Source organism: Electrona antarctica (genome assembly GCF_951216825.1).
Source record: "Electrona antarctica genome assembly, chromosome: 18".
Classification (NCBI taxonomy): Eukaryota; Metazoa; Chordata; class Actinopteri; order Myctophiformes; family Myctophidae; genus Electrona; species Electrona antarctica.
In genome coordinates, this window is record NC_136799.1 from 5,339,305 (window position 1) to 5,355,722 (window position 16,418).

Genomic DNA, 16,418 nt, shown 5'->3' on the forward strand with positions numbered 1-16,418 from the left:
AGACTGTTAACTGTGAGTGGACGACCCAATAAAGCATTACACTTGTTTACAAGAGGGTCCACCTTGTTCAATTCATCAAAACATTTAGAGACGTACAAATAGACACTTCTATTGCAGCCGTGCGAACATACTTCAAGCGCTGAAGGCTGATTTCGTAATTCACATTCCGTAGTTCTCAATATATACATGTTCTTGTCTAGGGAGGCACAGCTTTGGCCATGCATCACACATAAACATAGCAACCATTATTTCTGCTAATTAATTAATCTATTTTGATGATTGCATTTGTCAAGATAAGACTAAGAACCGATGATCTAAACATGTGATTTGTAGTAAGATCCATTTAACAAAGGGGTTTCAATTTCCCAATTATGTGACATCAAACTTATGACGTACAGTAGCTGATTAAATAATGACATTGAAAAGAGTAAATGGGATGTAACTTCAGATCGTAACCTGGCGTTGTAGGGACGCTCTGGTCCTTCTGTAAGTTCTGTTGCTCTTGTCGTTTCCGGTGTCTCAGACGCTTCCTGACGTTCCTCAATCGCTCCTCTAGGAAACCTGTGGCAGGCTTGCGTTTCTGGCTAGCGGTGTACCACGCCCCCTGCAACATTACATACATTCAATTCATCTTCAAGTGGCCTGGATATACTGTACAGGGCCTAGTCTCGTCCCTCGCAAGCGTCATGGCGGAACGTCCCCCTGTTTTGTAGTCGCCTTGATACATTTACAAAGTTAACGTGTACAAAAATGTTCAGATTTCACGTGTAAAGTGCTCACCCCCGGGGCCACGGATGTTCGAAGCACCTGTGGATTCCGTATTGTTCAATAAAAAGCATTTTTATCTGACCGTCAGGCAGTTTCTCTGTTTTTTCCCCATATGCTTTCCAAGTTCAACTACGCACCCTTATCGGTTGGCAGACTGTGTATTGCAACAACTTTTTCAGAAAATGGATTAAAATGCTTTTTTTTTTAGGAATACGGAAAGCAAGGGTGCTAATACCCCTAAAGCAAGGGTGCTAATACCCCTAAAGCAAGGGTGCTAATACCCCTAAAGCAAGGGTGCTAATACCCCTAAAGCAAGGGTGCTAATACCCCTAAAGCAAGGGTGCTAATACCCCTAAAGCAAGGGTGCTAATACCCCTAAAGCAAGGGTGCTAATACCCGACCGTGCAAAATTCTAACATCCGTGTCACCTGAAACATGACTGTTTCAGGGCTAATACCAGGGCTGTTCACGTCAAGCACCACAACAGAACAAATAAGTATAAATATGTAGTTTGAAGAACAATCACATAGCCAGTGCCTACATTATCCATACAATGAGTTAACTTACATAGCCAGTGCCTACATTATCCATACAATGAGTTAACTTACATAGCCAGTGCCTACATTATCCATACAATGAGTTAACTTACATAGCCAGTGCCTACATTATCCATACAATGAGTTAACTTACATAGCCAGTGCCTACATTATCCATACAATGAGTTAACTTACATAGCCAGTGCCTACATTATCCATACAATGAGTTAACTTACATAGCCAGTGCCTACATTATCCATACAATGAGTTAACTTACATAGCCAGTGCCTACATTATCCATACAATGCGTTAACTTACATAGCCAGTGCCTACATTATCCATACAATGAGTTAACTTACATAGCCAGTGCCTACATTATCCATACAATGAGTTAACTTACATAGCCAGTGCCTACATTATCCATACAATGAGTTAACTTACATAGCCAGTGCCTACATTATCCATACAATGAGTTAACTTACATAGCCAGTGCCTACATTATCCATACAATGAGTTAACTTACATAGCCAGTGCCTACATTATCCATACAATGAGTTAACTTACATAGCCAGTGCCATAAGATTAATAACTTACATAGCCAGTGCCTGTATCATCCATAAGGCATGGGAATTCGCACACCAGCGCCAGAGCAAGGGCTTTCTTGGTTTCCGACGGTGGCCTGTTAAAGGTATACAGTTGATCAAGTGTGTTACATTCATGAAAGCATGCATTGTGTGATAGATAGTAATCATCAATATAATATGTGACTATATAACAAATTGCTGAATTGCTGGTATCGAGAACAGATTAACTTGTGACAAAAGATATGTATAACATGTGGAAGTGACTTTGAAAATATAATTATTTCCTATTCAGTGTGTGTGTGTGTGTGTGTGTGTGTGTGTGTGTGTGTGTGTGTGTGTGTGTGTGTGTGCGCGCGCGACTGTGTGTGTGTGCGTGCGTGCGTGTGTGCGCGTGTGTCAGTGTAAATCCTATTGGATTTTCTTATAGGAAAATGATCCTATAAGGACAGAATGCCTCCCTGCTTGGCGCTCGGCATCAAGGGTTGGATTGGGGTAAGTCCCTGCGACATACTAGCGTCCAGGGGGTGTACTTGTGCATCAAGCTGCCTCACGCTACAGCTTGATGTCCCCTATGGGCCTCATGGCTCTAGCCTGGCGCGGCCAGACAGCTTGATGTCCCCTATGGGCCTCATGGCTCTAGCCTGGCGCGGCCAGACAGCTTGATGTCCCCTATGGGCCTCATGGCTCTAGCCTGGCGCGGCCAGACAGCTTGATGTCCCCTATGGGCCTCATGGCTCTAGCCTGGCGCGGCCAGACAGCTTGATGTCCCCTATGGGCCTCATGGCTCTAGCCTGGCGCGGCCAGACAGCTTGATGTCCCCTATGGGCCTCATGGCTCTAGCCTGGCGCGGCCAGACAGCTTGATGTCCCCTATGGGCCTCATGGCTCTAGCCTGGCGCGGCCAGACAGCTTGATGTCCCCTATGGGCCTCATGGCTCTAGCCTGGCGCGGCCAGACAGCTTGATGTCCCCTATGGGCCTCATGGCTCTAGCCTGGCGCGGCCAGACAGCTTGATGTCCCCTATGGGCCTCATGGCTCTAGCCTGGCGCGGCCAGACAGCTTGATGTCCCCTATGGGCCTCATGGCTCTAGCCTGGCGCGGCCAGACAGCTTGATGTCCCCTATGGGCCTCATGGCTCTAGCCTGGCGCGGCCAGACAGCTTGATGTCCCCTATGGGCCTCATGGCTCTAGCCTGGCGCGGCCAGACAGCTTGATGTCCCCTATGGGCCTCATGGCTCTAGCCTGGCGCGGCCAGACAGCTTGATGTCCCCTATGGGCCTCATGGCTCTAGCCTGGCGCGGCCAGACAGCTTGATGTCCCCTATGGGCCTCATGGCTCGGCAAGGCTTACTTATTACTTAACCCCATTTAGACCTGAAATCAGATCAGATTCTACAAAATGTCTTCTAAATCCTAAAAGTTTCTATGTTAGTGGTGCTCAACCTTTTTCATGTCAAGGACCCTCAGAATGTTCTGTATTTTTCCGTGGACCCCCATCCCCCCCCCACCCCAGAGTTAAGAGAATGTGTGAAAGAATATATATTCAAAGATTTGTGCCACATTTTCAAGTTTTATTTCAAAAATAGCAGATCTACAAGCTTGTAGGCACTCGGTGCCGTGCTATGAGCTTGTAGATCTGCTATTTTTCAATGGCTAAAGAAAGTATAACATATAATGCTTAAAACACCAAAAGGGGTTCCCGACCTAGCCTGGCTAATAAGCCAGACTCAAATCACACTGTCGTGTGGTATTTGAGTCTGGAGATGCTGTGTATGGATCTTGTTTCCCGGGGGGCGGGTTCAAACATTTTCTCTTTGACGCAATTGGTTAGAGCTACTGTCAGTCAAAGGTCTCAAGCATTGAACGGCACTGTACCAAAGCCCGCCCATATTGCATACCGTGTCCCGATTGGCCACACCAGTTGTCTGGTGTAGGAAATGGGCGTACAATTGAGCCTCTCCCGACCGTAATCCGCCGGCAGGCAATTATTTTTTGCCAACGGCTGATTCGGTCTGGCTTATTAGCCAGGCTATTCCCGACCGTCCTCAATGGGTTTTAAGCATAGAGTATATATATAATAGAGACTGAACTGGCGCGAAGCTCCGCCCCCCCAGCTATTCATGTCAGTGGAAGTTGCTCAGTGGCGTTTTGAAGCACCCGGAAGACTGCCGGAAGTCCCTCCCCGGACCTCAACTTTGAGGTCCTGGGTGACGTAGGGCAACCGAGCGCTCAATGTTAAAGCCCAGCTGCAAGGGGTTTCCCGGTCATGAATCCACGGGTCCGCCTGTAGTCCCTCCTCCTACCACTAGGACCTAGAGCTTCAACGTTGGAAAGTCTGCCTGCCCCCTTGGTTTTAAGTAAGACATCTTGAGTATAGTTCTTCCAGCACAGTTCATATGCAGCTCACTCACGTTTGGCCAATGTTGTCCAGCAGGTGAGACACAAGGAGTCTGACCAGTTGCTTCCTCTGCTTGGTAGTGATAGAGCGCTCTCTGTCCAGACTCTGCACTATGGATCTGCCCTCAAAAGTGGCCTCCAAAATCTGGCGAATTGCCTATAAAAAACAAACAAAAAAAAACAGAATGAATCACACTCAAAGACTGACAAAACCTTTCTTTCTTTCTTTCTTTTATAAGCATTTTGTATCACAGCTCAAAACGATGCTATTTTTGCTACCTTTGATTTTTAATCCTAAAAAGTTACAGTTTTGGACATATTTGGACATATGGGGTTTCCACCCGAAAGCACCTAATTGTAAATAAAAACGTTAAATCAACGAATCGCAGAATACATTAAAAAAATCAGACGCGTCTGAACTGAGTGGTGCTGTTAGGGTGTCGGATTATTGGCTGTCGGACTATTGGCTGTCTGACTATGTCTGACTATTGGTTGTCGGACTTTTGGCTGTCTGACTATTGGCTGTCTGACTGCAATTGGTTTCGATAGCACATCAGTGAGCTGGATGCAATCCTACCTGGAGGGGAGAGCACAGATGGTGGAAGTGAACGGAACACTGTCCCCCCCCCTCCCAGTGAGCTGTGGCGTTCCACAAGGAAGCATACTAGGGCCTCTACTGTTCCTAATATATGTTAACGACATGACTTCAGCTTGTGACTGCAACTTGTTCCTGTTCGCAGATGACTCGGCACTGCTGGTCTCGGACAGGGACAAACTGCAGGTTGAAAATGCCCTCAGCTCTGAACTCGGTAGAATCTGCACCTGGCTCGCTGATAACAAACTATCTTTACACCTGGGAAAAACTGAATCCATTCTCTTTGGATCTAATAGTAATCTCAGCAAGGCAAATGGCTTCTTGGTTAGAGTGGGTGACAATGTTATCACACGTAAAGATGAAATTACCTACCTAGGTTCCATCCTGGAGGCTAATCTTTCCGGTGATAAAATGGCCACCAACGTAATCAAAAAAGTCAACCAAAGAACAAGATTCCTTTACAGGATCTCCTCACTGGTCGACAAAAACACCTTGAAGACCTTAACAGGAGCCCTTGTACAAGGCTTCTTTGACTATGCATGCACCTCCTGGTACCACAGCACCTCAAAGGCCCTTAAAACTAGGCTCCAGACCTCCCAAAACAAACTGGTCAGGCTCCTACTTGGCCTCACCCCCCGAACCCACCTCACCCCTGCCCACTTTGACAGACTGGCATGGCTTAGGGTCGGCGACAGAGTACAGCATCTTGCAATGGGTCTGGTCCACAAGATTCGATACTCCACCAAGATACCCATGTACCTGTGTAGATACTTCCTTAATGTTAACGAAGTCCACACCCACAACACCAGAGGGAGTGCAACGAATCATGTTCAACCCAGATTCGGCACAAACAAGGGACTAAATTCTTTTCGCTCCTATGCCACCAAAATGTGGAACGCCCTACCAACAGTCATTAAGACATGCGAATCCCTTGACTCCTTCAAAACCGCTCTCAAAGGGCACCTACGGATGGCTGCAATTCGAAACTGGCCCCCGTAAAATCTGAATCCCCCCCCCACCGCCCCCCCTTTTTTCCCCTCACTGTATATGTTTCTTTTCCCTTTTTACCTCCATTATGATGAATTCCTGTACTGTTCTTTGTCTATATAGAAGTGTCTATTTGTACGTCTCTAAATGTTTTGATGAATTGAACATGGTGGACCCTGTTGTAAACAAGTGTAATGCTTAATTGGGTCGTCCACTCACAGTTAACAGCCTTTGTATTGAGTTTGTGCTTGAAATGTACTGTAATTCTGCAAACTGTTAATAACATTTTCAATCAATCAATCAAACTATTGGCTGTCTGACTATTGGCTGTCTGACTATTGGTTGTCGGACTTTTGGCTGTCGGACTATTGGCTGTCAGACTATTGGCTGTCAGACTATTGGTTGTCTGACTTTTGGCTGTCGGACAATGTAGTCTGTACTGTACTGTACTGTACTGTACTGTACTGCCTCTCATCATGTATGCATGTGCTACACCATAGTCTGCACTGCACTGTGCTCTGTGCTGGTGTTACACTAACACTAAAAACTCAGCTCAGCTTCCCATCATGCATCTGTGCACAGTGTGAAGCACAACAGCGCCACTTTGTCAACTCTAGACAGACAGACAGTCAGACAGACAGACAGACATTGCTGTTCAATGGAGTGGCTGCACCACTCAAAAATCTAGAATTTCCTTTAAGGATGGCATTTTCATGCATGATGTCTTCATACACGTCAGTACACGTCAGTACTTACAAATGACGAATGATATTGCAAAGTCACAGTGGGAGGATTTGCTGTGGTGGGTTGATGCGCCATCTCCACGGATTCCACGTAGTGTGTGTGGGTGGGAACGGCAACCTATGAAGGACCATAGTAACATACAGTATAAGTGTATGCAGCGTATCTGCACATTTCTAAAGTGACAATTTAATCACGTTTAAGACGTTTTTATTAATACCAAATTGGCCAAATTGTCAAATATTACATAAGAAATAGGCAAACATATAGCTGATCTACAAGCTCACAATGAGGCAACGTTTGCAATATTTTATATTAATCTATGGAACTGAGTCAAACTAAATGTAATGCCTCAAGTCCTCCAATCCCAACTTAGTGCTTGTCAGGGTGTGGGGTCTCTTGGGCTAGTACACAGTCGTGCAGCATACTTCCCACTATAGCATATACTGAAGTGCACTTGACATGCAACCTATACTACTTTCAAGTGGAAAGTGTATTTTAGAGCTATTACAGCCTAATTACCAGGCAGACATCTGTCACTGCATTGACACTCCATTTATGTTAAGAAATCAGCCAAGGCATGCAGGGAAGCTGGAAGTGCCTTCACTAAAAGCGCTGGGACAACGCTCCACACGTCCCAAACTCTGTGTGTGTAGTGCAGACTCACTCCCAATCATCCGCCATAGTGAAATGGCACTTAGTCTTATAATCCCGTAGCACTTAGTCTCGACGACCTTACAGGCGTATGCAATGTTTCAACGTACAGTATGTAACTTAGATAGCATTTTATGTAGACATATAGTATGTATGCATACGTAGTTAATTCATAGATATTCCACTGTTAGGTTCTTTGCTTACGTATGATTCATGACTATTTTTAGGTATTTGATGTATTACCATGTTTTTTGTTCTTGCTTACTGTAAATCGCTCTGGATTAAGAGCGTCTGCTAAATGCCTAAATTGTAAATTGTCTATTATTTTAATGTTGTTTTATGCTTCTGCCTTTCTTCATTGCTCTGTAAAGCACTTTGGAGCTGCATTGCATGTCATGAAAGGTGCGATACAAATAAAGTTGTATTATTATTTATTAATCTGACACATATGTAACAGAGATTTCTGTAGGCTGTATGCTACGCGTAATAATTAGTAATTCACTTCCCTGATTGGCTGATACATTCACTGACTGTCTGAAATGTTGATTCTGACCTGAAATTGTCAGCCATTTCTCTGGAGCTGACAACTCACTTTTTTCCTCAAAGATGGAGTACAATTTACAATTTAGGCATTTAGCAGACGCTCTTAATCCAGAGCGACTTACATTAAGCAATAACAAAAGCATGGCATACATCACATATATAAAAAGTTATCATGAATCATGCGTAAACTAAGAACGTAACAGTGGAGTATCTATACAGTGTAACTATACAGTGTTACACTGTATAGTGTAACTATACATACTATACTATATTATATATTATACATGTGTACTACTTATTTGCAACAAGGATTTAAACAAGAGTGAAACTAATATACAAAACAAAACAAAAGGAAACTAATAGCATGTTACTTATCGGTTTATTTCAAATGAAATAATGAATGAAATTCAAATGACACATATAAGCAAACATTAACAGCAGAATCTCATGCATGTAAAGATGAAAAACTAAAAACCGTTATCAGCATGATTAAAAACAACCTTAAACTAGAAAGGTGCAATTCTGGGAATCTGCCAGTGTGGTTGCACTGAGCGTGAATCTGCCAGTGTGGTTGCACTGAGCGTGAATCTGCCAGTGTGGTTGCACTGAGCGTGAATCTGCCAGTGTGGTTGCACTGAGCGTGAATCTGCCAGTGTGGTTGCACTGAGCGTGAATCTGCCAGTGTGGTTGCACTGAGCGTGAATCTGCCAGTGTGGTTGCACTGAGCGTGAATCTGCCAGTGTGGTTGCACTGAGCGTGAATCTGCCAGTGTGGTTGCACTGAGCGTGAATCTGCCAGTGTGGTTGCACTGAGCGTGAATCTGCCAGTGTGGTTGCACTGAGCGTGAATCTGCCAGTGTGGTTGCACTGAGCGTGAATCTGCCAGTGTGGTTGCACTGAGCGTGAATCTGCCAGTGTGGTTGCACTGAGCGTGAATCTGCCAGTGTGGTTGCACTGAGCATGAATCTGCCAGTGTGGTTGCACTGAGCGTGAATCTGCCAGTGTGGTTGCACTGAGCGTGAATCTGCCAGTGTGGTTGCACTGAGCGTGAATCTGCCAGTGTGGTTGCACTGAGCGTGAATCTGCCAGTGTGGTTGCACTGAGCATGAATCTGCCAGTGTGGTTGCACTGAGCGTGAATCTGCCAGTGTGGTTGCACTGAGCGTGAATCTGCCAGTGTGGTTGCACTGAGCGTGAATCTGCCAGTGTGGTTGCACTGAGCGTGAACCTGCCAGTGTGGTTGCACTGAGCATGAATCTGCCAGTGTGGTTGCACTGAGCATGAATCTGCCAGTGTGGTTGCACTGAGCGTGAATCTGCCAGTGTGGTTGCACTGAGCATGAATCTGCCAGTGTGGTTGCACTGAGCGTGAATCTGCCAGTGTGGTTGCACTGAGCGTGAATCTGCCAGTGTGGTTGCACTGAGCGTGAATCTGCCAGTGTGGTTGCACTGAGCGTGAATCTGCCAGTGTGGTTGCACTGAGCGTGAATCTGCCAGTGTGGTTGCACTGAGCGTGAATCTGCCAGTGTGGTTGCACTGAGCATGAATCTGCCAGTGTGGTTGCACTGAGCGTGAATCTGCCAGTGTGGTTGCACTGAGCGTGAATCTGCCAGTGTGGTTGCACTGAGCGTGAATCTGCCAGTGTGGTTGCACTGAGCGTGAATCTGCCAGTGTGGTTGCACTGAGCGTGAATCTGCCAGTGTGGTTGCACTGAGCGTGAATCTGCCAGTGTGGTTGCACTGAGCGTGAATCTGCCAGTGTGGTTGCACTGAGCGTGAATCTGCCAGTGTGGTTGCACTGAGCGTTTTTCTCCCTGGAAATCAAAACGTCTGGGTTTCCGAGGCTACACTGAGCGTGACGCGAGTCACAAAGAATACACTGGGCAGTGTTGTTTTTGGCAGCAGATTTTGATTTTAGTTTTAGTCATAGTCTCTTGAATAGTTTTCACTTAGTTTTAGTCACATTTTAGTCACCTGGAATGTTTTTGTGTTCAGTCTAGTTTTAGTCGACTAAATCTACAGTTGATTTAGTCGACTAAAATGTATTTTGGTGGACCTCGATGCCGTCGTAATGACAGATTTTACACTTGCTGAAAATAGCAGATCTACAAGCTCACAACGCGTCGCGCTGCGATGCGTTGTGAGCTTGTAGATCGGCTAATTTCAGCATGCAACCAAGTGTAAAATGGCTTATAGTGGATCTCTTGTCCGCTTGTCCCTTCCTAACATTTTAGTCTAGTTTTTATTTGTTGACGAAATTGTCAATATATTTAGTCTTAGTTTTAGTCATCATAGCTTAGTTTTCATTTAGTTTCCGTCAGTGAAAAAAGGTAGTCGACGAACATTTTTCGTCTTAGTTTTAGTCGACGAAAACAACACTGACACTGGGTCCAGGGAACTGAATTCCGTCTTATATGGTCTTATATTCTTGTCATGGTCTGGCTCTCTGCCTGTCGAATTTCTCTCTTTCTGTATCTCTCCCTCTGCCCAGTTCTGTCTAGCTGTTGCCAGACCTATACCAGACAGGCGTGGCCGTTTTCTGCTGTCTGGGCGTGTCTTTTCCGGGTTTTTGGACAGCTGGTGGATGGAAATTAAGCTCCACCCACGCGGCATTCAGCCGCGTGGGTGGAGCTTCTTTTCCATCCACCAGCTGTCTAAAAACCCGGAAAAAAGACGCTGGCCGACAGCAGAACACGGCCGCGGCTGTCGGCTCAGGTGTGGAAACGCTGTTTCTGCATGTATCTCTCCCTCTGCCCAGTTCTGTCTGTCTTTCCACTTTGGCCACTCTCACTTCCCATTGCACCTGGTTCCACTTTCATCAGCCCAGCCCATTACAAACCTGTGAACACTGCTACAATCAACCCTCCACCTATAAATACTGGACTCATTGCACACACATACACTGTCAGAACATAAGTCAATGTCAGCAGCAGTGGTTCAAGGAGAGGCCATGGGTCAGCCATTTTGTCCCCCACCTGGATGTGGTGCGGGGAAGGCTTTAGGAATTCTTTTTTGCTCTGGTCCATATATAGCTCTAATGCCGTTGCAATGCTGTTGGCCATGTTACCGATTACTTCCGGGGCTCGCATAAATGCAGGCTCAGGGCTCAGAGTGCTTCCACTAAGGAAAGTAGGCTTTCTAATGACACAACCCGCCTTTGTATCAATTTTCAATTCAAAGGAGCTTTATTGGCATGAGAAATCATATTATTGAGAAACATAATATTTCAGATATTTGTCTATATGGGCTGGAGCGTTGGGTGGGAGGAGTGGGACGAAGGCTTTACATCCTCCCGGTGGGGGCTCCCAACAACAACAACAACAGCACAGTGACAACACAGAGAATGTGTGTGTGGAGGAATTAATTGGCATAAAGGCTAAATTGGGGATTTTTTTTAAAAAATAAGAAAAAAGAAAAACAAACAACGCAGTGCGCTGAGTGCTGCTGGGATGGGAGGATTCCATCTCCAACACGCAAGGCACAGCCTGAAAGGCACGGTGGTGTCATAGCATTCTGTAAGAACACGTTGTGTGTTGTGGCCGTGCATGTTAGCGCCCGATTAGCATTTAGCACCATTTGATGCCTTGAGGTGTCGCGCACAATGGGTTGTTAAACCATTCAGGGCGGGAACCCCTTTTGGTGTTTTAAGCATTATGTTAAACTTTAGCTGTTGAAAAAATAGCTAAAGTGCTGCGTTATGAGCTTGTAGATCTGCTTTTTTTCTTTTTTAATCTTGAAAATGTGGTGTAAATCTTTGAATATATATAGTTTTTAGCTCAAATCTTTGCTTCTGGGGAGGTCCCTGGAACAACATATCTTCAGATGGGGGGTCCGCGGCCACATACAGATAATAGGCCTATCTCACAGCCCGCTTTCCACGCCCACTTCCGGTAAATAGTGGTGTCTTTAACATGGGCATTTACACGTTTTTTTCTCTGGAGAATCTAAGTACATTTTCTAATGTAAAAATGTGACAGACCAATATTATTATGAAGCAAACAAGATGGTAAATCAGGTCGAGCAGATAGAACAAACCTTACCTTGAGAAAACAAAAGTTGTAGACTTCTTAAATAACCTCTGTTAACATGTAGCGTCTATGGAGTGACGTCACGCTATCACCACTAACCCCGAAAGGGGGCGTATTTAGGGGGGCGGGGAAATTCTGTGAGATAGGCTTATTCTGGGGGTCCTTGACATGGAAAGCTTGGGAAACACTGACAGAAACATAGGCTTTTCAGAAAACTGTTTAGAAGCCTCTTTTTTTTTTAAATTCGGCCTCAGTCCTAAATGGGTTGTTAATGTCTTTTTGTTTTGTCGTTTCATTTTGGCCTTTTTTCATGCCAATGTTTTTAACTCTCATTATGTCCAAAACTGTTTGGCTACTTTTCAGGATTCAAATTCGATAAACTCAAAATGTGCTTCGGGCTTGAAGATTTGATGCTTCTGTGTGACGCTGCAGGATGATCAAGTAGTAGGACATTAATTTACTGGGGGGGGGGGGGGGGGGGGGGGAAACGCAAAAAATTAAAATATGAAGATGAGAGGTTTCTGCCCGCCACCGAGTGGCGCGCTACGAGCTTGTAAGGTCTGCTATTTTTGAAAAATCGAAGAACGACTGACATAGAAACATAGCTTTTTCAGAAAACTGTCAGGATGTAGAAGACATTTTTAGAATCTAAAATGTCAAAATGGGTTAAAAAAAGCACGTCGTGCTTATGTGATTTTAGCCGCCACTGTACATTGTGCAGCCTTTTATGGAATTAGTAGTGTTTTCTCCCCAGAGTGGATGGGATTATGGGATGTGTTGGATGGGTCATCCAAGCATGGATTCAATGCGTTAAAAGTTTTAATCAAATTAATCTCACAAATTAAGTTATTATTAAGACAGCCCCTACTAAAAACATCATCCCCAATGTGTACTGTGCTGTGAGGCTTCTGACACGTCAAAGCTGAACGGCAGTTAACCCATTCTGAACGGGAACCCCTTTTGGTGTTTTAACTAAGCATTATGTTATACTTTAGCTAATAGCAGATCTACAAGCTCATAGCGCGCCACCGAGTGGCGCGCTATGAGCTTGTAGGTCTGCTATTTTTTTTAAATTGTGAAAATGCGGCACAAATCTTTGAAAATATATTCTTTCAGAAGACTTTTTTTTTATTTCGACTAAATGGGTTAAAATGAAGAGATATTTCAACACCAAACGCCCAAATCACATAGAAATAGATCAACCAGTGGAGTGATTTTATTTTTTCTATCATAATAAGGGTGGGTGGCTATACTGGCTACTGGAGCTGTAGGAAGAGGGCATGTCTCCCTTCAGATGCACAGTCTGAGTACGTTTTAACATTATGATGTATCCTGTTTTCATTCATTTATTTCATTAATTCAAGATGTATTTATTCTCTAAATTAAACTAAAGTAGTTCAACTCCTTTGCAGTGTTGTCGACTAATACAATGCATTCAACAGCAGCAGTGTTGAAAATAAATTACAACTTAGGAATTGGGGGGGAAAATAAAAAATTAAAAGGCATACATGTAAAATATAAAACAGCAACACACTCATCAAAACCCCTGTTTTAATTAAAGCCATAACCCATATAGTTGGTTTTGCTTTTTTCATTTAGCCTATTATAGTCTGTATGCGTGCGCAAACGTTATTATTTTTTCCTTTCTCCCCAGTGTGCGCACGCAACACACGTTGTTTGTTCAGTGCACGTGATGATTTCCGTTAGACATGGTGTCGTGAGACTTGCTCCAGTCTTTTTGGGGGGTCGCCGCCACCAGGCAAAAAGGTGGAGAACCACGGCCCCTGGGGGGGGTCCTCCGCCTGGTGGTGCTCCGGAGGGGCCTCGCCGAGGTGCTGTTCGACCAGGGCCTCTGGGACCGGGTGGCCCTGGGAGTCCAGTGGGTGCCTCAGCTCCAGGTGCTTCAGGAACTGGGCTCTGTTGACGATGGTTGCCGGGCAGTAGCAACAGTGGAAGTGTGTCGCCGTTCTGCAGCTCAAGCCACACTTTATGATGCTGAACTCTGAAAGAAAGTGAGGAACGACGGGGCAAAGTTGTGAGCAAGTTAACGACACAAGCAGCACAATGTCTATATGGAGCGTCGCAGTCCCGCCCGCTTTCATGACGACGACGACGGACCCGGGAAAACACATTTCCCCGATAGACGTTTCAGAAAGTATTTATTTAAAGACCTTTTAATCCTCGGACAAAGCCAACTCAGATCGTGACAACTAATGATATAACAACAAAGATTTTGGGCCGAACAAATAATTAGAAAGAAGGAAAAAAAAGGGTACAACACTTTTTTTCCCTCCTTTTTTCAAATGATTTATTCGGCCCAAAAGAATTGTGTTTGTTGTCATGAGTTGTCATGGTCCCAGTTGGCTTTGTCCCGAGGCTTAAAAGGTCTTTACCCATTTTGACCTGAGATCAGATTCTAAAAATGCCTTCTACATCCTGACAGTTTTCTGAAAAAGCTATGTTTCTGTCAGTCGTTCTTCGATTTAAAAAAAATAGCAGACCTACAAGCTCGTAGCGCGCCACCGAGTGGCGCGCTACGAGCTTGTAGATCTGCTATTTTTCAATAGCTAAAGCATAACATAATGCTAACACCAAAAGGGGTTCCCGCCCAAAATGTGTTGAATAAATAATTTCTGAAACGTCTATATGGGAAAAATGCATGGGAAATACTATTTTCAGGGAAATGCCCGTCGTCGTCATGAAAGGGGGCGGGACTGCGACACTCTATAATAACGTCTAAATAACAATTGCAGATACAGTATATCAAAAAATAACATACAGTATGTGCACAAGAAACCAATATAGATTTGCATAGTATAACTAGGCATCTATTCATAAAAAAATCACACCCGTGTGAACTGAGTGGTGTAAGGTCTTATATAGCCTGATCAGCTGTGGTCTGACGTAATGTCTGACGTAATGAAATCACACCCGGGTGAACTGGGTGACCGTAGCAACCATGCTCATTTTTTGAGCACAGACAGACAGACAGACAGACTAACAAAGCCAGTTGTAGGAGTGGTTTACACCACTCAAAAAAGCGACAATAAGGGATACAAGGAATGAAGAGTTAATGTGTAATAAAAATGTGCTTTAACTGTGCCCGAAATGGGGCAATAATGGCAATATTGTAATTCAATAAACAAACAAATAAATAAATAGTAGCTACCTCTGTGCTTCACTGAAGCATGGGCTATGATGTGGTAGTGGACCATATACTGATAATAATAATATATAATATAATAATAATAATAAATAAATAGTAGCTACCTCTGTGCTTCACTGAAGCATGGGCTATGATGTGGTAGTGGACCATATACTGAATAATAATAAATAGTAATAATAATAATAATAATAATAATAAATAGTAGCTACCTCTGTGCTTCACTGAAGCATGGGCTATGATGTGGTAGTGGACCATATACTGATAATAATAATATATAATATAATAATAATAATAAATAAATAGTAGCTACCTCTGTGCTTCACTGAAGCATGGGCTATGATGTGGTAGTGGACCATATACTGCGCAGCCTTATACTTGCAGAAGGGACATTTATAATATTCACTGTTGACGCATTTCTCAATTTTGGGTCTCTCGCCCTCCATCAACACACTGATGTGTCTCTATAAGCATAAGACATAAGAAGGGCACGGCAATTAGTATGGCATAAAACAAGCATTTTATTTCACTATCAATGCAACTTTGCGTGTAACTAACTAAGAAACAGAAAAGCAACAAAGCGAGTACATATGTGACCACATTTGACTGAGAGACTGCCATTGGATTTTTTTTATTTTTTGTTTTTTCATGTCATATGAAAGCAGGGAATCATAGCTTCAAATTGACATATTGGTTGTTCAGTTTGACCCACCAGTTTTGGAGATATGGCTTATAGAGTAATGTCTTGCAGAAAACAGCGAGTTGAGAAAACAGGCTTGAAAGGTTCACTTCTGTGGTCTCTAACATTACACCTAGCTACATGTTTAAGCATTTATTTCATATTTACATGTCGATTTCAGCTCTGACACTTATTTCAGACATGCTCTAGTATGTGAAGAGTCTGCCTGTGCTATTAACTCATGGTGAAAAGCTGGAATGTGCGCGATGGCAGTCTCTCAGTCAAATCTGGTCACATATCGTTACATGTGGACCTTATATTACTCCTAATGTAGGCAAAGACATGTGTCCAAAGAAAAGCTCTTTACCCCAGTGGTTCCCAAAGTGGGGTCCGGCGGGGACCCCCAGGGGTCCTTGAAGGAGTTACAGGGGGTCCGGCGGGGACCCCCAGGGGTCCTTGAAGGAGTTCCAGGGGGTCCCCAGCTAAATGATAGTTTGGAACCAAATGGTCTGCAACTCTGAGGGTGTACAAATGGAACCAAATGGACCCTAATGGGTCCATTTGGTTCCATTTGTACACTCTCAGAGTTAGATTAACATTGATTTTACAATATAAATTGGGGGTCTCAGAGATAGAAATGCCATTAAATGGGAGTCTTCCGTAGACTAATGCATGTCAAACTGGAGGTCTTTGAAATTAAACGGGTTGAGAATCACTGCTAGAACCATAAAAATCTTCTCTCATGTGGG

General features: G+C 44.1%; 2 protein-coding genes across 2 annotated transcripts in view; both read right to left on the reverse strand.

Annotated features, from left to right (window-relative positions):
• LOC306942131 (uncharacterized protein) overlaps nucleotides 1-16,418 on the reverse strand; it is a 33,682-nt gene that overhangs the window by 4,746 nt on the left and 12,518 nt on the right. The window contains exons 5-8 of the mRNA XM_079527866.1: nucleotides 6,622-6,726; nucleotides 4,298-4,440; nucleotides 1,899-1,983; nucleotides 457-604 (exon numbers count right to left, since the gene is read on the reverse strand). Coding sequence (XP_079383992.1) covers nucleotides 457-604; nucleotides 1,899-1,983; nucleotides 4,298-4,440; nucleotides 6,622-6,726 — 481 coding nt within the window. The remainder of the gene's footprint in view (nucleotides 1-456; nucleotides 605-1,898; nucleotides 1,984-4,297; nucleotides 4,441-6,621; nucleotides 6,727-16,418) is intronic.
• Nucleotides 12,895-15,042, reverse strand: LOC306942132 (uncharacterized protein; the record flags this gene model as incomplete). The annotated part of the gene is made up of 2 exons (XM_079527867.1): nucleotides 12,895-13,829; nucleotides 14,997-15,042. 2 exons carry the CDS (start codon nucleotides 15,040-15,042, stop codon nucleotides 13,531-13,533), a joined length of 345 nt encoding a protein of 114 aa, XP_079383993.1. The 3' UTR covers nucleotides 12,895-13,530.